Source organism: Oryzias latipes, chromosome 5 (assembly GCF_002234675.1).
Source record: "Oryzias latipes chromosome 5, ASM223467v1".
In the NCBI taxonomy this organism is placed as follows: Eukaryota; Metazoa; Chordata; class Actinopteri; order Beloniformes; family Adrianichthyidae; genus Oryzias; species Oryzias latipes.
This window is the reverse complement of record NC_019863.2, coordinates 18,283,580-18,305,535: the sequence shown is the minus strand read 5'-3', so window position 1 is coordinate 18,305,535 and position 21,956 is coordinate 18,283,580. Positions and strand designations below refer to the sequence as shown.

General features: G+C 37.8%; 1 protein-coding gene across 1 annotated transcript in view; it reads right to left on the bottom strand.

Annotated features, from left to right (window-relative positions):
• Positions 1 to 1,085: 1,085 nt before the first annotated feature.
• The window catches only part of rims4 (regulating synaptic membrane exocytosis 4), a 40,696-nt gene continuing 19,825 nt past the window's right edge, over positions 1,086 to 21,956 (bottom strand). The window contains exons 2-7 of the mRNA XM_023955035.1: positions 16,364 to 16,508; positions 11,525 to 11,637; positions 8,040 to 8,141; positions 7,010 to 7,149; positions 5,599 to 5,871; positions 1,086 to 5,471 (exon numbers count right to left, since the gene is read on the bottom strand). Of these exons, the coding sequence (XP_023810803.1) occupies positions 5,653 to 5,871; positions 7,010 to 7,149; positions 8,040 to 8,141; positions 11,525 to 11,637; positions 16,364 to 16,508 (719 nt within the window). The 3' untranslated portion in view covers positions 1,086 to 5,471; positions 5,599 to 5,652. The remainder of the gene's footprint in view (positions 5,472 to 5,598; positions 5,872 to 7,009; positions 7,150 to 8,039; positions 8,142 to 11,524; positions 11,638 to 16,363; positions 16,509 to 21,956) is intronic.

Genomic DNA, 21,956 nt, shown 5'->3' with positions numbered 1-21,956 from the left:
TTGCTTGCATTGATGTTTTGTACTTTGTCATCAGATAGGCTCCATTTACCAGTCTTGGTTCACTAGGTAATACATTCTGGTGCAGTTCACTTCAGTGTGAAGACGGATTAAATTTCCCCAGGTCAGAGAGTGAAAGCAAACAGGAGTTCAAGTGTAAAGACGGAGAGAAAGCGAACAAAAAGGTAAGATCACAAAAAATATGGAAAATATGTCTAATAAACGTGTGGTGTAGTAAAAAAGTGATTTATTATTGTTTATTATTATTTATAGTCAGAAGTCTAGCCAGTATTTTTCTAAATGCTTTTTTTCTTAGTACCACCTTTAAATGAGTACCAGCTTTTTGCTGATTTGCAAGTCCTACTGTGTATATTTTAGAAGTAAGACAGCTTCAAGCACTGCTTTTTAACCCTTGTGCTATCCTAGGCACTTTGACATTGGGAGGTAGGTCATCTAGACCCACTAGACAGTGCTCTGAACCTTTTTTCTTCAATGATTTGTGATATTCACTGGTGTCCATGGATTACATTAAATCTTTCCACCTTTATCCACCTTTGTCATGGTAGGGAGAACACGACAAAGTAAGGGTGGGGTCATCTAAGATAGCACAAGGGTTATGCTCTTTAACACCGGAGACACTGGTGACGCCTAAATGATGATAAATGATTATTCCTCCAGCGTGCAACGTAAACGTATTTGAAAACGGTGTGACATAATCCGCTGATTTACGTCGATTTCGTGACCGCTTGACTGTTGTGCAGTGTTGCATATCAGCGCTAGGCAGCTTTTCTCCGCTTCAGACTGCGCTACAGTGACATCAATTGCGTAAACGATTAAAAAGTTATGATAGTCGAAGGAAAGTAAACACTAGAGCTCTAGTTATAAAAGGGTTGACACGACTGCTCAAGGAGGTAACTTAAATTTAACACATGGTGTATTTTAGAAAGTTAAATCACTGCTGGACTGGGATTGGCTGTGTTTCAAAAATGTTTTGCTTATTTTCATCAGAAAATGCGCAGACGTGTTTCTTCACATGTTGTACAGATTTACAGTTAAAACATAACGTGTACAAAAGGACATAAGAAAGGTTTTCATTTTTCTTTGCCATTTTATTTAAAACCACAAAGTATCATGAAATGCATCCAGAAACAGCAAAGAAGCAGTACATCATTATCCTAAATTTATCACTAAGCTGTTTCAGAACATTTCCTAATGTATCAAAATAAAGAAGAGGCGCCTGATATTTTGCTCTTTGTGGGGAAAACAAACCAAATTCCGTTGAGAAATCCAAAAATCTAAAAACACAAAGGTTTGTCACTTTCATTATGACAAATAAATAGTTGAAAAATATTGAAAATGTGAAACATTTAGTGTTTTTCTCCTTTTTTTAAGATCTGAAGGGACAATTCATTGTCCCTATAGCCCTGGCAATATGTCTGTTGTGGGCGTTTTAAGGCCTCTACTTACATTACAAATGATACAAGGTACACACTGTAAGTAGACACACAAACATGACGATTTGGTGCTGAGCACGTCGTCTATGAAAATTCTCTTCATTTTCAAATAAACTGATAAAATGTCACAAAGTGGTCAACAGTAAAACTAAATTATATGACCAATTTTTCAAATTTCACTCAATTTCACTGTTAATATTGTAAAATATTCTTTTAAATAAACCCATATGTTAAGTTCTCTCTTTTTTTGTTACATCAGATTACATTTACAGTTTAACAGATTGAGTCATAAAATTCCCACAATATCATCCAAACCATTCTGCAGGGATACAGTTAGAGACTTTAAAGTTTTATACTCTTAATGCCTAAAGCCTTCATGTTGCATTATTAGACAGGAACGAAGATACATCATCATCCTGTATTAAAGTTTTTGTTTTAAATGTTTTCAGATGACTAATTTTCTTTTGTTGGTCCTTAGAATGAAAAAAATACGCTTTATTTGGAATGTTTTGGCACAAAAAAGGAAAATCGTGAAACAAACATATTTGTGTGACTAACAGAAGTTTTTTTGCTGCATCCCTTTATCCTCAAAAAGAGTCCTTTTTGCTACCTGGCAGACATTTGTATTATGTTAACACAAAGAGTACTGTAGGATTTTATGTGCATCTTTTATTTGTTATCAATCCATAAGAAGTCATTTTAATGTCTAGGTTTTAGAGTGTGAACATCACTGATGATATTGGTTTAATGAATAAATATAGTGTGGTCCGTCTGAGCCAATATGGAGGAAGAAAGAACTAAGACCCACTTTTGAACTTTCGGGCACAGAAATGTTATGAACCCAAACTGTTTTTATGCTATTTAAAATTTTTCTTTTTTTTTTTTATTTTCTTAAGAAGAAATTTGCTCCTGTAGGTAAAAACCTACCAAGAAAGTGGACACATTTTAGGCATGAAAATGTTCTTCACTGTATTGACAAAGGCAAAACAGTTGACAAACACGTCATCAAATCTTAAAACCTACTAGATTAGACTGCTGTGATAATACCTAGACTCATGTGTGAATACTACAAAGACTGGATGTTTTATTGCATTACAGAATCTAGCTAAAGGCCGGTTTATACTTCAAAGCCTTTTGCAATCGCTTGGGTCGCATTGGTCTCAAGACCATTGAAGAGAAATCCCGCCATGGCTGGGAAATGTGACACCTGCTGATGACATCAACCTCAACTCGAATCATAAATCGCGTTATTTAACCTGAATCTATTTCAATTAGAGTACACGATGACGGAGTAAACTCTGTCCAGAAAAAGTGTTTCATATCTTGCAGCACTATATGCACTTTTTTCTTTCTTTTAGTTTTTGTTTTTTTTCCGCCTGCCTCTGTTAAGTAGAGGAACGCATCAGTTCCTCCTCTGCCTCACTCATCACGTCCCTGCACATTCACAGACTTGTATGATCAAGATGTCCTTCAAATTATAAATAAACGCTGGACACTATTGTGTTGCTTGAAAAGTATAAACGAGACTCAGAAGTTCATCGCAGTTATCACGGACAGTCGTAAGCAAAAACCAGCCTACATTAGTATGAACTAGGCTGCACGATTCTGGGTAGGACTGTTGCGATGGCTGATCTCTGTGAAGTATAAACCGACCTGAATCTGTCTGGAAGCAGGAACAGCAGTGCTGCTACTGCTTTGCCAACCAAAGGCCACTGCTAGAAATCAAAAACATTTTAAGAAAACAATAGATTTTGTTCTGGAACCTTCTGACATAAAATATGATAAAACAAATTTGACATACTCTCCCATTTTAGTGGATTTCTGATGTAAAAGAAGCTTAAACTAAAAGTCATAAATACATCATTTAAAGTGCTACACAAATATGTTCCTCGGTTGACATTGTGTCCAAATGTGATACATTTTAATTTCCTGTCCTTCGATGAAGCTTTTGGCTCATGCTTAATCTTGTAAAGTTGTTTTTATTCAGGCATGCAGGTGCTACCAGCTAAAGCTATATGAAAGCTAGCAACCCCTTGTTTTCCCTAGCCAAATTTATCGATCCATCAACAAAACCCTCACTGGTCTGCTTTGGCTCACTCTGCAAGACACTCACAATAGTAATATTTACATATTAAAGACACAAAGTGCCCAAAATAAAAACAATGCTTCTCTTTAAGTTCATCTTATGTTCTGTATATGCAGCCTGACATCAATCCAAGTCTCCTTTGTTTTGGATAAGGACATTTTATGCCCCCTTCCTGTGTTCCTCATGGGTCGTTGCACAACTAATCACCATGTGGCTCTTCTTTCCATAAACCCAGGCTGTAATTTAGAGTAAAAGGGATGCTTCTCTGTTGTTAGATGTTGTGAGTAAAGGCTTCTGTTCCTCCCTCACAACGCAAGGTAATGGAAGAGGAGGAAGAAGAAGACACTTGCTGGTAAAAATTGGCACAGTAAAAACTGTTATCAGACGACCATTAGCAAAAGCTTGAAGAAAGAGAGGAGGAATATTACAAATCTGGCTCCGGAGAATGGTTAAAAAAGCCTCCCCAGCTTTAAATAAGCCAGTTTCCTGTACTGTGCGTGCTCCTGGGATCACTTCATTTCCATTTTGACCATCTGGCTGTGTCAGCACTGTAATTAAGATACAACACTGACCCCTGTACTTGATGTGACCCATGCAAGGAGGGATCCTGGTCAACGCAGTAAAAGAACTTCATGTCCAATTACAGGCTGTTAGATTAAAAGAAGTTGATCTCATGCATCCATAGTTAGTGTCTTTGCTTTAAACCTATGACCCAATGCAATACATTGCATGCAAAACAAAACATAATTTTATGGCATCTGATTCATAGAAATTAGCACAAAAAAAAGGATCAAATTTGAAATTTAACATTTTAAAATTTAAATCCACTTTGGATCTCAATTGGCAATATTTTGTAATGTTTGTAAAGTACTGTTCTTGTGTTACTCCTATCAAAGAAGCTGACTAAGAAGAACCACATAGAGAAAAGAATGGTGCCTTCTTTCATCAGGAGATGAAACTGACAATCTATCACATATTCATCATGTTGCACAAAGTCCCCTAAACAGGCCAGCTCTTCTTTCTACACTTACCAAAGGTGTGCGGAAAATGATGACGCCTTATGTCAGACGTTTTAGCACCCTATCTGGCTTTGATAATTAAAAGAAAAGTCTGCACTGATCTGGCCGGTAGACACCTGGCCTTACTTGAACAAACAAATAATTTGCTTATCTGACATACCACCATCTGAGAAGTCATTTCACAATCCTTTCGTTTCAGAAAACTCAAAGTTAGGATATTTTCCTTTCGCCACATTTGCTGGATTTGCAACAAATCTTCAAATTTCCTATATTTCAATGTATTAAGCTATGTCTGTGATCCTTAAAGCCGACATGCTCTTGATATTCAAGTTTGTACTGATACTAAAATCTTCCAAGTACATTTTCAACTACATCTACCCAACTCAGTTTCTTTTATCCTGTGACACATAAATCATGATGGACATAAGGTGAGATACAAAAGAAAGCAAAAATAGATTTTGAGTCCTGTGAAGTCAACATTTTTCAGTACATTACAACACACCAGCTCATGTTTTGTCTATGAAAGTCTCCGGTCTTCGTCCTCACCGCCTCATGTTCCTGTAATCTGGATTCTCGGGTGGATCCGGCCCTTTTCTACAGATGTGTGAATTGACAAATCCAGCTCTGCAGCTGTCCAGCCCCTAAATGAGAATGCAGAAAGATGACAAGCAGTCCAGGGAACAAAAGTCAAGTGGAGGCTGTGAAAAAGCGCAGAAGCAGAAGCGAAGCTGAGGCTGCTTTGTTCTGTTGTCCCAGAAGAATCTGATCGATGTTGGCAACGAAGCCCTACTTTGAAGTTTCCTCATTAAAGAGAAGTTAGCTTTTTCCCCCATCAGAGATCTGAAGACAAGAAGCTTTTCCTTTGACTTTATGGAGTGGTTGGTTTACTGGAAAAGTACTGTGCTCTCCATAAACCTGTAAACAAATCAAAAGAATGACAAGGAATTTTATGTTAATCCACGATGACCACCAGATTGATTCCCTATGAGTTCTGCCCACAGAGTATGCACTGGGAATAAAAAAAAAAACTCTTCAGACTTACTCAAGCAACAGATTCTCAGCTGCAGCAGGAAAACAGTGCATTTCTGCAGGAATGTTATGATCTGTCACAACATGGCCCAATGGTGCTCTCCAGGGACATTTGGGATGAGTGGCGAATAAGCGGCCCCATTGTTGGATCCACCATTGAGGACGGAGGAAATAGCTTGTACCAGCCAATCACCATTGCGGTGAGGTCAAGCTCCTCCAATAAAATCCGAGCTACACCCATGAAACATTTGCGGTCCATTCGTCCGTAGTTTCCCCAGACAATGACCTGTGGAGGAAATTAGAGGAAAACTCTGAGAAACAAAACAAAGATTTGTCCAAAACCTTTATACATTTCTAGCATTAGAAGTCAATGCCTTAACCCTTGTGCTATCTTTGATGACCCCACCCTTACATTGAGGTGTTATTCCTACCATGACAAAGGTGGATAAAGGTGGAAAGATTTCTTGTAATCCATGGACACCAGTGAGGTTCCCAAATCATTGAAGAAAAAAGGTTCAGTGCACTGTCTAGTGGGTCTAGATGACCCAACTCCCAATGTTAAAGTGCCTAGGATAGCACAAGGGTTACATTGAAAAAAGACCCTCTTCATTGCTTTAAAACAGGGGCAGAGCTACGAAGGGGCAAGGGTGAGGCCCCCAAAGCAAAAAGATGTCAAAAAGCCTGAGTCAAAATTTGTATCATTATTGGCAAAGATTAAGAAATCATCAATTCAAGCTTCTTTAAGCATTTGTGTAGGTATTATGTGTGGATGGTTTTCCGTGTTCTGAACTCTTGCGTTTACTTGTCACTACCCAGGTTTTTGGGCTCTACATAAAAAATGTCTATCTATTGAACGGCCATTGAAAATTAAACCAGTTGAACTTTGACCAATCAGGTACTCCGATCTGGTCATGGCGTATGGGTAGTGCCCACATTCAGGGAGTTCTTGAATGCATGACACATGGCTGGTGTGAACGTAGCATCACAGCTAACAAAAGAAGTAAACGCTGCTGCACTGCATGGTACAGTAGGACTGGTTGTGGTATTAATATCAAAATTGACATTTTACTGTAGGTTCTGGTCTGCTACATCAGGAAATGACTAACAGAAAGGTGATGCCGATCTAAGCAATTTTCCTTTTTTTCATGGAAGTAAAACAGTTTGATGAACTTCAGAGAACAGTGGCACTGACAGCACATAATTGAGAGGAAGGTGCTTATTGACTAATTATACAGTAAAGGAGGTTCTAAATGCAGAGCTGGTGTGCTCTTTGCCCTAAACACATCAATCATGGATCTCCTGCTCATTCCTGAAGAAGGCTGACACACAGACATGGGTATACAGCACCACTGTGTGTTAGTGTTATGCACTTAGTGTAAACCAATTGTTTTGGGGGGGAAGGAAAAAACAGGGGTGAATCTCACCTGCACCACTTTCCCTTGAGGGCTTTCAGAGAAGACCAGGACCTGGTTGTAGAGAGGATCTAAAGACTTCCGCACTGACTTGGTCTTCTTCTTGGCCACACAGACGCCATTCTCCAGGAGGTAAACCTTGATGTATGCCGCTGGAAAAACAGCAATGACAACATGAGTAATCAGTTACTTTCTCTGCTTTTAGGCCAATATTCCAGCTGTTTTAGGTGAGGGGGATTCATTTTGAGCTAAAACTGTTTCTGATAGAAGGCTCTATAGAGTTAAAAAAAATAATAATATCAACAATAGCAGACCTTTTTTTAAAGATTGTTTTTTAAACTAGTAATTGTTTCAAACCAAAGAAAAATTGTAACATTGTAAGTTTTCAAATAAATAAATACTGTAGAAATCTATAAATTGTCCTCATGGAGCTTTTTGTGGGAGGGGCTGAGTCACTGACGCCAGCTTTAGCTACAGGTATAAATCAAGCCAATTTTATGTTACATTTTTATAACAATTATTTGTCACAATGCAAGATATGATAATTTAACAATTACTTTTAAATGGATAGACTGACTGTTATTAAATACAGGAATATTAACAACATCTTATTTTTAGGTACCGTATATCAAGGGTACAATGGTTTTTTTTGGTTTTTTTTTGCTGATTTATGTTTTCACACAAAAAAATTCACTACATTTTTCTGAATTAGATTATTTCTTCAAAGTAAAAATATACCTATTTAGTCACTCACTAATAACAGGTGTGATGAATTAAATTGACAAGTAATTCGACTTAGTAAAAACCACAGAAGTCTCATTGAGATTCAGCATCAAGCACAGTTGCTAGGTGACATGCCTAAACAACAATAAAAGGGATCTTACACACATTGCAGTGTTTTATCACACTAGTGACACTAATCAAACAATGGGACTAATGTACTTGTCCTAAATACACTTTTAAATGTAGAACTTACTGTAGAACCCCGCAAAAATTGCTTTAACAAAGCTGACCAGCCTTAACAGAGATGTGTCAGAATCACCTGGAGGAGCTTTCGAACCCGGTTTCATCGTGAGACCTCTGGCTTGCACCACCTCCACCTCCAGTCCGCCATTTCTCTCCATGAGTCCGATCTCTACATCACCTGGAAAGATAACAACGAAGATGGATTAAGCCATCAGGATAAGCATCTTTTGGTAGTTAATTTTTTTAGTTTCCTAGCTTCTCAAAGTATCATTAAACAACAATTTAGGCCAAGGATTATTTTCTATTTTTAATTTTTACGCTCTTGCTCTGAGCTTCTGAAAGTTTCTCTAACTTTTATTTAGCTGATTAAGTGTTAAAGCCAGATAAAGTCATTTGAGTGGTTGATTTAAACAATTATTTACATGTTATAAATGACATCATATGGATTAAAAGCCCAGTGCATTTTAACTTCTTTCTCCTTATTCCACTCTATGTATGTAATGATTTAGCTGCTGCTGCACCGCAGAATAGACTTCGTGTCTAGTGCTGCGCTGCTGCCTCTTAAGAGCCATACAACCACTGCAGTGCTTTCAGTCTTATATATGACGGCTTTGATTGTGTCCCACAAGGGCACTGTGACCATGTTCTTACTGGTCATTTCATTTAAGACACAACTTGCTCTTCTCAATAAGTGCACAGACCTAATCACACAGTTGTGCATGCGCTTGGTTTGTTACTTACTTTGTTTGCGTTTCATCATGACTCTGATTTATCTCATCCTTTCTTTTTACAACCTTTGGATTTAGTTTGGCATATTTCAGAAAGTACTGTGGCTAAATTTAAGGATAAATTTAATTTCTGCATTCCACACAGGAGGAGAGCAGCTTAGTCTTTTCCTGAGGACAGACAGAACTACAATCTATTAATCAGCCATTACCCATTATGCCAATACCACAGTTCCTATTAGTTTATCATATCGTATACCAGAAGTTCCAGTGTTGTTGCGTCTGTGTTTGCCTGTCTTTTTGCCTGTCAGACCAGAGAATCCCCTCTCTCCAGTATTTTTCCTTTTAAGAGCAGTTTTCTTGTTTACAGTCAACCAACTTCATGCTCAGTGCAAGATATTAAAACCAAAAAACCTTCGGTATAATTACTTTATGCTTTCAAATAACCTTTTTTTAAATATGGCCTAGTTATAATAGTTAACCAAATTAAACAATAAAATCTAAAAAAAATTTAGAATATATTAGATAATAATACATACAAAAATATAACTGTTTTCTTCTTGTAAACAGGTATATTATTATTATTGTTGTAGAAAAATTCCCCATAAATTAGGCCTACTGTATTTTCAATATAAGGCACACTTAAAAGCCTTAAAAATTTGTTTCAAAAAACATTAATGCGCCTTATAATCCAGAGCGTTTTATATATGGATTAATCCTGGTTGTGTTTACTGATGTTGAAGCGGTTTTGAGAGGTGCATGACACTCTGTCAGTAAATCTGTCTGTTGTATTTACGAGTTACAAACGAGTTACAGGTATTGTGAAAATGCTAACGCTTCTAATGCAGCTCAAATGTAGCATGGAACAAAGTAGTTCTAGAGTTACTGTGAACACAGTCAATAAAGTCTGAATGACTAATGGACTTATCTCTGACTTTTTTGTCTCTTTATGCCTTTGGTGTGCCTCATATATGGCTTGAGTTCAAAAATAGACCATTCTTTGATGGTAAGGCTCATAACCCGGTGGGCCTTATAGTGCGGAAAGTACAGCAACGTTGCTTTTAAAGTCAGTTTTAGTTTGTGTAACTGTCAGTCAGCTCCACTGATTGTAATAGATAAATAAAACTTGGCATTTGAATGAAATGGCTCAGCGGCAAGAAATAAACAAGTGTAACATTGACTGAGCACAGACGACAGACAAGTTCTGTGGCATTATATAATATTGCGGGGGACAGAAGGTTTGGAGTGGAGCTGCTCCAATGAGTGTAACTGTTGTTGGGCCAAGGACACAGTCTGCTGCCAGCGAGGAAACTGACCCACTTATGAAAGATCGCTGCTCTCCCGAAAAATCTGCAAACATTCAACGCAGTTTGTACAGTCTGAACATGAATGAACCAAAAAATAAATAAAAGTTGAGACACAGCAGAGACTATAGATGAACCTTTAAGGCCAACAAAAATTACCATTTTGTAGCCAAAGGAGCTTTTTTGCTGTCAAGTTCAGAATATTGCAGAATATTTTTTACCTGACATTCCAATACAAATGCCATAAAACCTTATGAAACAGAGTTAATTCATATCAACACAGTCATGCAAGACTATAATAGATCAGAACAATTATTTTCTGGGGGAAAATCTGACCACTGTTAACTATCTAAAGCTAGCGGAGGGGGCAAGACTAAAAAAATATATTGACAAATGTGTACCAGTAATTTACAAATTAATATCTGTTGTGATCTTAGATTTACCATAAAGCTGCTTCTTAGACTCTTGTCCTTTGCAGTGTGCACGAACCAGACACTCATACTTTGGACTTAGACTTGAGTTTCCCTTTAGAGCCAGAGGCAGAAACTTGAGACTTGGAAGTTTATTCATTTTTTTATCTTTTTTATATACCGGTACCTCAAATCACTATCAGGAGTAAAAAAAAATGTATGTTGTTTTTTATTTGGCTTTTTTTATATTAGCGGGTATGTAGAGATACCCTCTGTCATCAATAGGTGTTTTTAAGTGATATATTAATATTTTTTAGAACAAAGCATTTTAACAATTTTAGGATGTGATAATTTCTTTGTGATTAAAGATGTGAGACTTTAGAACACATGTAACAAACCCAATGTGGCCCGCCATGTCATTTTATGTGGCAGATCTTTGTTTGTATTGTTTTACAAAGATGTTAACTTTGAGAGTTTAAACAAGAGAGAAAGTGTGAAAATGTACATGTTTTTCAGAGAAAAGTTTACAAAGTGTGTAGTGAGGGGTCGTAAAGCCTTGAAACATCAGTTTAGGACGGCAAATACCAAGGACCCAAATGCAGGAATGTAAGTTTCCACAAGATACTTTTATCATTGAAGCTTGAAGCATGACACAGGAAAGCAACAGAACATCCAGCACCAGTGATAGGGTTCCCTATACCTGTGACATAATTAACCAAATAAAAACAGCTGCCCCAGTCAGGAGTAGAGCAGCCTGCAAAAACCAACACCATAACACCCGAGACCGTGACACTTTGATCCTGCTTCAAGGATAGAACGTTACTCCGGCAATAAACAAGGGAACACTTGAAGGTGACTTTACAGGTCTTCACTCTAATCATTTTTTGTTAATGCTGATTTGGAGGCCTTGAAGTAGAAGGAGACGACATGTCAAGCAAAGTCACAAGTTTGTTGATGTGACTTTTATGCTTGCCCCCAGATATACCATGCAGCCTCTGTTCTAAATGCTGTAAAACAGCCAGTTGTGTGTGTGTCATGTGTGAGTTAAAAAGATCTAAATTCTAATGACTTGCTGGTAGAAGGAGTTAGAAATGACTGATGGAAATGGTTTTGCCTTCTTACCCATGGATGTTGTCGCTAGCGTCTGTCGCCCAACAAACTGGGCCGGTCCCATCCCATCCAGGAAGTCACTGAACTGAGCATCAGAGGCCAGACACATACCGCTGTAGTTTAGACTAAGACAGACAAAGGAATAGAAATCAGACAAGGACTGCAGGAAACATAAACAGAAGTAAGACTAAAGTCCTTTAAAAGAACCGTTTCAGTAAAATATATAGAAGACTATTTTGTAAAAAAAAAAAGGACAACCACAATTTGCAGCTCAAAAAAAACATTAACATCATAAACAATCTATTTGCGTTCTGAAGCCACAGCCTTGGCTGTTGGCCTCACACTTAAATATATTTTACTGTATGTATACATTTAATAGAAACAGATCAGAGTGCTTTGGTGGCATGTTGCCAGCTCCTCAACTGCTAATAGGAATAGGAATTTTTTTGGGCAGCAGATCGTCACACTCTTCTTCTAAAACTCTACACCTATGCATTCTGATCCTATCTTAATGTGTTCCCAAAAAATATATATAAACAGTGGCGGTTTTTGATATGGGCGATGTGGGCGGTCGCCCAGGGCGGCACTTCATAGGGGGCGGCATTGGCCGTGTCCGATGAGTAATGTGCTACATACAAAATTCAAAGAGGTAGCTTGAAGTTTTAATTTGAAATTACTTCAGCAGCCGACACTTAATACTCTTATTTTAACACATCAGACTCTTAATAATGTCTTCCTCCTGTTTCCTCTTCACACTTGTGGTGCAAAAAAAAAAAAGAAAAGAAAAAAAAAGAATAATTTAGAGTGAAACAACGTAAAACAGGCACATGAAAAGGATTTAGGCAGAACAAACATCCGTGCTCAACCCAATTTCGACAAAAGCAGGCAATGGAGATTATTTCCCACAAGTCTTCGCTCCAACACAGCAGACCCGATGCGCACGTGACCACCGCCCTCTGCTGCAAGACGCTTGCGGCCACACCTCTTTGCGGTAGTCTTTGGAACATAAGTCAAAAAACTCGAGAGGGGAGCGCAACTCGCCGGTGGCTGGCTGAATCACACTAACAGGTGTGAGGGGAGTCTTTTTCTATCTGACAATCAACTCTGGGCAGCAGCTGCGCCTCCCGTCATAGAGACGGAGCCGCGTGTGAGAGGGAAGGGGAAGGGGGGGGAGGGGGGGTGAGCGCAGACCATTTTATATGGATTGAGGTTTTTTGGAGGATTTCTATTGTTGGTGTTGCACAAATTTAGGGAAATGCCAAATATTTTTGGAGTAATCCCACTGATGAGTTCTAAGATTTAGTCTTTAATGTTTTATAAGACCTAAACATATTAATCACAATAAGTTTTATTTTTTAGATCTAATCCCTCTGATATGTTTCACAAAGACACACACAGGACGTCACACATTAAGAAATTATTGCTAAAAATGAAGCAGGAGTCCAGCTCTAAAAAAAATGCTCTAAAGAAGGATGAAAGAGCATAAAAATGGAATTATTTGATATGTAATTTCTTATTAATATTTCCAGGCTTTCTTTGTTTTGTCCTGCAGCATGTTCATATTTGTATAATTTTGACAGAATATATTTCTATGGAGAACAAAATATTACAAGTTATTTAAGGTTTAACTTGAGTTATTCTGGATTAATGTTCCTGTTTTTATTCATATTTATGTTCAAAAAGTTCAGTTTAAAAGGTTTAAAAGTTTAGCTTTAGTGTGTTCAGTAAATGTTTATCTTCTTCAGGCAAAACCTTAAGCGTGTTTTTAACTTAGGCCCCTGTGTGACTGAGTTTGACCCCCCTGTAATATGAGTCTAGAAAATCCATGCATTTTTTGAGTAAAATGGCTAAATAGAAGATAGGGAACACAACAGGATGTTGTCAAATTTTGTATGTGTGCGGGGGGGGGGGGGGGGGGGGGGGGGCTGGTGGGGTTACTCGCCCAGGGAGTAAGTTAGTTTTTTAGATTTTATAGAAATCAATAATTATTTTTTACTACAAATGTGTATAAAAGCTCAGATAAGAATAATTACCACTGCTGAAATATAAGATTTTCACTTTTTATTGGTCAAGGAGTTTATTTCAAAGCACTCAAAGCATTGGTTTCTTAAGAAAGTTGTGATACAAATAAAGTGCTTCTATATTCATCCCTTTTATTAAGTTTGCTCAAATCAGTAGTTGAATGCTAATTTTAGAGTAATCAGGATAAAATACAGTAAAATAAATGTTTACAATAAATCTCTTTACAAATACAGAAGTTACGTTTATCTGCATGTAAATGTCTTCATGAACTTCATTAAAGTCAGTTTTTACCTCTGCTTTCTTCCTTACTGTTCTTCTTTAAACCCTCCAATCTCTGATCAGTCTGTCTGTCTGCCTTGTTTGGTTACATAATCGGGGGAGTTAGAACCGGTAACAGGTTGGCAAGGTTCTCCATGAGTCCATGTGAGCATGTGTGTCATGGTAATACACTATTATTATTGATGTCATGAGTGCTTTTTTAATGAAAAACATCTCTCCATCCCTTAAGGCCTCTGCAGATTTTATATTTTCTGTCATGAAACCAGCACAAAAACAAAAGGGGATGAGTGCAGCTTCTGCATGTAAGATAAATCTGTTCTCTGTTTTTGTCAGTGTAGGATCTTACTGGGCAGCAGCAAATAGTTTGCAAACACAACACTGCAAGAAAAGAATTATTTGAAATTACTTCGAATTGGTGTAGCAGGAGTGGCTTACCAACTCCCACAAAAAATTGATAGGCACTGAGTTTTTATGTGTGCTGCAGCTCAGCACCACCAAACACTGAGGCAGAGTGGATGAGAAGTGGATTAAGGGAACCATCTTTAAACTATAGCTTTATGACAGTAACTTCAGAGACTGTGAGAACCACTAAACTCTCATGACAACATTCATCTAAATAGAAAATTTAAAAAAGAAGAAAGTTACCCAGAACATTCTTCATGTTGTTTTACTAAATATGTTCATTCATTTTCTGCCAGAGCCTATCCCGGCTACTAATGGGCGAAGGCAGGGGACACAAGTCTGTCACAGGGTCACAATCACACACCTATTCACACTCACATTCACACCTGTGGACAATTTAGAGTAACCAATGAACCTATGAAGCATGTTTTTGGACGGTGGGAGGAAGCTGGAGCCCCCGGAGAGAACCCACGCATGCTCGGGGAGAACATGCAAACTCCACAGAGAAAGGTCCCACTGATGTTATGTTTCAGGTCCCCCAGCCGGGACTTGAACCGGGGGCCTTCTTACTGTGAGGCAACTGCGCTGAATGAATGAATGTTCAGTCCTTCTATGATGTAGTGTCTTAACATTTAACACTGCTTAGTTGAGAGACTCTGGCACAGCTCTTGAAAAAATTGCACTTTTATGGGTCGCACGTGCCATGCCGCAGCGTGTTGCTTTTGCAAAGCTCCATCAGAGCCAGCGGGAGCACTCTGACTGATTGAAAAGACTTTTTATTGGAAACAAAGTTGTTTTCTCCAAGCAATGCTTCACGTCCACTTTTGTGGTAATTTTTTTCTTGAGATAATCACAACACTGTTTCAACACTGAGTTGTTGTTTTTTTGTTCTTGCTGGGAAAATTGCTTTAGTTTTAGAAAATTTAACAGATGGAGTGAAGGCTTTGTGAAAATCTGGGACATAAGAGTTGAAGACAAATCACACAAAAAAAACTCTAAAAACCTAAAGGGATGATCGAAATGAATTTAATTTTGTTGCTTGACAAAACTTCTTGATCTGATAAGAACCGGATTATGACAGCTCTGCAAAGATTTTAGATAAAATAACTTAAGTGGGATGAGTTTATAAAAATTTGCTTCCCACTCCTTTCAAACAATAAATCAAAATCTACTTGAATGAGTTAAAAATCCTTATACTTAATGAATCTAATGTGATCGAAGAGTGATTTGTATGCATTAAAAGAAATCTCAGTTTTGATTATGAGTTATTACACTGTTAAGAGGATGGTTTTCTTAATCAATGTGCGTCTTTATTTCTGAAATAAGTTTAATATCTGTGGGATTTCTTGAAGTTGTCTTGTCTATAGTTATGGCTCGAAAATTACACATAAAACAGATTAAATTAAGCCTTTAAAATAAAAAAAAGTGTGGTCCAAAACAAAAAATCAACAACAATTGAAACATGTCATTGGGAAAAATTGGGAAAATTCTGTTTTGTTCATACGTATTTAATATTTAATTGTTTATGTACATATTGTACTTTTTTTTATTAGAGATGTGAGTTACAGTATTATTTTTTTATTTTATTTCATCTTCACCACTCCAAGGCTGCTACAATTTCATTGTATCACCATGTACAATGACAATAAAAGAATTCGGATTCTGATACTGAAAATAAATACATGATTAGGTGACTAAACAGAATCCACTAAACTAAAAGCTTTTCCAATTGAATAAGTCTAAACCTGTGTTTTTCGAAGACTCAACAGAGTCAAGCAGGCGCAGGTAAAGGGGGAGGGAATTCTAGAAACGTGGTGCCAAAACCTAAAAAGAGGTTCTGTCTGGTTTCATTTCAGATATTTCTCACTGAAAGGAGGTTTAGACTTGAATATGATTGAGATGAGGAAACAAATAAAACGATCACTGATTTTCTTAGCTAACTGACCACGGAAAGCTCCACTGCATGTCATATCTAAAAATCTAAACAAAATGTTATTGGCAGCCTCAGTCAAACTGGACAGGAGTTCATGTCTGAATATAACAGAGGACAGAGCCCTGAGGAACAGACTTAGACTTTTGTTTAACTAATGCTAACTGCTTCAGAATTAGGCTAAAAGTGGTTTGTCATCACTGCAAGTGTTTACTCACTTTCCTTCTGAACCGTAGCTATTCATGCTGTCCTCTATGGATTCGTGGCTGGCTTGACGGACAGTCCGGCTGGGCATCTCCACAGCCAGACCAGTTTCGGTGCTCCTCTGGATGCCTCCCTTCAGCTTCCTGCCGTCAGTCTCCACTGAAGAGAGCCAAAGACAAACGGGTCTTAGATGAAGTGGCTACAAAAAGAGATGAAAGACGCTGCAACCCGAGGTGAGAACATTTACAGCTTTAGCTTTTAACAAATTAAAAGCTTCTTAACTCTTGTGCTGTCCTAGGCACTTTAACATTGGGAGTTGGGTCATCACTAGACAGTGCGCTGAACCTTTTTTCTTCAATGATTTGTGATCTTCACTGGTGTCCATGGATTACATGAAATCCTCTTCACCTTTATCCACCTTTGTCATGGTAGGGAGAACACGTCAATGTAAGGATGGAGTCATAGGACAGCACAAGGGTTAACAGCTAACTTTTGCTCATACCTGATTAATTAATCAAACCATTTGTAAGTTCTAGACATAAAAACTCACTTTGACTACAAGAAGTCTGGACTTCCTCCACAGATCTGAGACAAAGCATACTGTAGCTCAACATCAGTGTGTTGTGACTTTTAATGGACTCATCTCTGGTCTGTTTTTTTGCTGATTTGCCCATGATAAGACAATAAAAACTAATCCACAAAAAAAAAAGACAAAAACAATCAAATTTGAAACAAATCAAAGACACAAAAAGAAAAATCCTAAAGGAACCTTGGCATCCTCCTACACACACAAGTGTTGTGTGTGTGTAGGAAGTTAGTTCTGCAATTATTAAAGAGTGACCTAGAATGGAGCTATTTCCATCGTGCTCATGTGGGATGGACCGTTGGCAGATTTGGGTTAGTGCCTCTGCCTCCTGACTGGTTCCTTATTGTTGATTTTCACCTGTTTCAAACAACTCAGTCAAGAGGAAAATCAAGTAAAAAGGTGTAGAAAACTAATTTGATGATGAAAAGCTTCAGTTACATCACCACAAGAGAAAAAGCAGCCAGAATGTCATTTCCATTCAGACAGCAGCTCAGCACTTGCCCTACATTCTGTGATGTCTTTATGTTCTGCCTATAGCAGTGTTTGGCCACACAGAACCTCTCTGCATCTGTTTGTATTTTCAAGAAGTGTTTGGAGGATTTTGTAAAAAGACATAAAATATTTAATGGTGATTTCACGCCATCCAATTTAAACTTGGGAATGAGTCACTGACGGCTGCTGCATCCCTGCTGACCTGATTTCAGTGTTCGGTCTGGAGCTGCTGTGTGTGAATGGAGCTGGCTTTGAACAGCATTAGTGAACTGTGGTGACTCACTCCGGAAACCCATTATTCCACAGATGTATTAGCTGCAGGAAGCTGTAGAACAAAGGGTCTTTTCTCATTTTAGCCTTGCATTCACAACAAATTGAAATAATTATTATATGTTAAAGGCAGGATTCAAGAAACTGAAATGCTCTGGAACAATGATTGCTCCATATGCACAAGCAAAGTCTGATGAGGAAAATAAATAAAGTTGGGTTGTTTTAAGGTTCACAGAATCCAAAAACAAAGTGTTCTTAGCTTTTTCTTTTTATCACATCATAAAGTTGTAAAGTGCTTTTGTATGTGAACCAAAGCACGGTGATGATCTCTGACTGCCTTAAAAAGGGCACTTTTTGTACTCTGCTAACTCAGAAGGAGTTTTATAAATTACAACCAACTTGGCAAGCACACATCCTTTCGTACAAAAATGTCTCTTGGAATTTATTCTAATCTATACATTTTGCAACCTCAAAGGGGTACAATCCAGTGCTTTTTGTGAACCTGTCCCAAGTGCAGACAAATGCAAAGGGTGTTTCAAGCTATGTTCATGCTGCCCTCGGTAATGCGAATTCAAGCTGCCGCTTTCAATGAAAAGTCTGGGTAAACATGCGTAAATGCATGTTTCAGGCTTCTGCGTTCAAAATTCTTGCATTCACACACAGCCACGCAAATTTTTACGACCATTTTCAGGCTCTACGTACAAAACGCATGGCCTTTAAATATGCGTTCCCAGTCTAACCAGGTCGAACTTTGACCTATCAGGACTCAAAATTTGACAGTGATTTGCGAATTTGGTTTATCTGGTGAACCCAGATGTGGCGACAAGCCTGACAACATCTGCATTTGTTTTTCAAAGACAGATTAACCTGACATGATAGCAATCCAAGTTTGCCACTGCCAGGGCGCTAGCAATGAACCAAACTGCTTTCAGTTCCTGCCCAAATTGCGGGATTTGCAATTGGTTAACATTTCACACCAAGCCTCTTGTAGGTGGCAGACATGCACTAGTAAGCAGTAGGGGGAAAAAAGGAAGAAGAAGCCCCTCCCTACTTGTCCATTGCGAACACCATAGGCTAAACAGGCATTCTTAAATGCAGGTCAAATGCCATGTGTGCATGTAGCTTCAGAAAGGACTTCTGATGTAAAATCAAAATCAGATCAAATATTTGTGAATGATGAGGATTCGCTGTGGGGTTGCTGAAGCCTGTCCTGACTACTGTTTGCTGAAGGTGGGGTACACCTTGGACAGGACACAAAATCCCACCTCCAAGTAACCAATTCATCTAAGAAGCCTGTTTTTGGACTGTGAGAGGAAGCCAGAGTACCAAGAGAAAGCCATCACCTGCACAGGGAGAACATGCAAAGTCCACACAGAAGGGCCTTCTCACTTTAAAATTCACTTCAAATATTTGCACACTAACTTGAATTTTTTAGTTTTCTTAATTTCATTCTTTATTGTTTTCATTCTATTTTAATTGATTTTCTTGTTATTGTTTCTTTTTTTGCATTATATTCTTTAGGAATTGTATTTATAATTAATTTTATGGTCAGAACTTAATGCTTTTGGAAGTGCTCTACATTGATTGATTGATTGATTGATTGATTGATTGATTGATTGATTGATTGGTTGATTGATTGGTTGATTGGTTGATTGGTTGATTGATTGGGGGAAACCGCAGATCTTTAATGTGACATTCATCATGTCATTGAAAATATTGCTCCAATTTTACTTTTATTTTGCTGTTTTGAAGTCAACCAAATCAATACACTCATTAATCTTCAACCTAATAAATAAAGCTCACAGAAAAAAAGTTTGTTGTTTCATGTGAGATGACTCATTAATATTAGCATTTCTTTATTCTTCATGAAAAAAATTGCATTTGAAAATGTATCTAAGATGTTTCCCACACTGATGGATAATGCACCAGAATATTTATGTTTTACTCATTTTGAATTTTCTGCAAACATTTTTGGAAACTGTAATGATAAGCGCTGTGTGAGGAAGTCAGTAAATGTAAACAGCATCATGCCAAATGGAACGTGTCCCCCTCCTGTTTTTAAGAGCTGCATTTTAACAGCTTTGTTATTTAAAGAAACACCATCTCACAACATGTTCAGTATATTTCACATGAAACTGCTCAACAGCCAAAAACATTGGTGTTTCAATGACTTCTGGTCCAACAATGATCTTGTTTGCTTATGGAACCAAAACAAACTTCCATTATCATTACCATGGGGAGACAATGGCTGGAGACAGATTGAGCATTTCATGGGACTGATGGACCATTACATCTGTTCACTTCAATCCAAGGCATCTCGCTTTTTCTGCAGCGCAGTAAAAGGCAATTTTACCGGCCAAGCAGGACAAAAGATCAATGCTCCGAAAACAGACAGATTGCAGATTGCTGCTGATTCTGTTTGTCTCTTACATTTTACAAGACATGAGGCACATGACGCCTCTTCTGCTAGTCTGTCTGCATCTGCGCATGCATGAGCACAAGTCCACTGTTAACTGTGATTACTTCTCAGTTTAGTTCTCTAATCCAGTCAGTTGGTTTTACCTTAGGAGGGAAAAAATATCAGAGTAAATAGCAGGACATTGTGCAGGTTGGTATTATAAAGTCCATCAAAACTTGTTTTTATAAGTTTGTAGGTACATTATTTACTGGACCAGAAACATTTATTATTATGAAGGGCATTGGTTTGGTATTGATCGTAACATTTTTCCAAATGTTTCACATGAATAATGGACACCTAGTGATTGTTCAGAGCAAAAATAAAAAACTTCGGTGTAAGCACGATGTAAGCATGGTTTTAGCCAACGGTCCTGCCCACAACTCTGCACACAACAGAAACAATATCATAGAAAAGCAAGATTTGGTCAATTGACTGCACATTACACCTGAAATCATTGTACTCCGAAATAAAAAAAACTCTAAGATAAAAAAACTTCATCAAAAGCTCACTGTAAAATGTTTAAGCTCTTGTCAGTCTGCTTTCAAGTCTCGTCTGAGTCATCTATACTCCTAGCTATTTTTAAATGTCAAGAAATGATGACATTTTTTGTGCATTATTTGGTAGTTTGATGTCTATTTCCCACCAGATGATTGTGGATTCAACTGGAGCCTCTGAAAGGTGAATGTCATTTCTCTTATTATCCTAAATGTCATCAGTATTTACATACAAGCACTCTTATCTTCACCATCCTCGGTATGCTTCAAGAAAACTAAAAGAACAGAAAGTCAAAGCCACTCCAGCTTCAAATAAGCTTCTGCGTTTGCTGTGAATGTAGCTCACGGCATGCATGTGGGGCATCTACTGTGATGTAGCGTGAAAAAGTGTCTGAGGTGACGCACAGAACTTGTGATGAAGCAACTGAAGAGCCAGGACTCATTAGTTTGTCTCCCAGCAGAGAGATATTAATGAAAGCGGCGCAGATACGGATATAGCTGCTCCTTATTCAGCGGACTTATCCGACCAACTCACGGACAGACAGGAATATTGTTAGACAAGGTAGGTCTGCTGGCCTAATTTACTCAGAAGACTTCTGCAGAAACCACTGTGGCAGTAGGTCTAGACTCCTGTTGGTTCTACTTTCTTCTCTCAGCTTCTCTTTTATTTTTAAAATTTTCATTTGTTCACTAAAGGCCAAAAGAATTAAAAAAAAACATGAGTGGGACACTTTTTTTTATCAATAAATGAAATATCAGTTTGTTGTGGTTGAAGTTGGGAAATCTTGCAGTAAGACTGTAACTCTAACTTTACAAAATGTATCAACAGCTATACAATAACTGCCTCAAAGTGATGTACAAAGATAATAATATAGTTGTCAGATAAATGCATCTAGACATTAAAGAAAAACACAATTAAGAAACAACAAACCACAAAAAGAATCAAATTTCTTATGCACAAGGGAGGAACGCGAGTGTGACGAAAGATTTCCACCACGCTTCTCTCCTCAAAGGTCTGCTTCTCCCAGTGCTCCTTTTATTAAAGAATTCAAGTGGGAGGTTACAATTTCCAGACAAAGAGAAAAGTTCATTAGGGGGTGTCGTATAATAAACCATTTGGGTGGATTCTCAGTTCAAAGAGTATTCCATATCAGCTATAAGGACAGTGTGTCGTAAAACCTCATCATCCTAGCTGAGATGAGAAACAGATGAACAAACACAGAACTGTTTTCTATAAAAGTAAAAAGGTCAATCTGAGTTAACATTTAAAATACATTTAAACAAATGCATGTAAACAATGACAATAA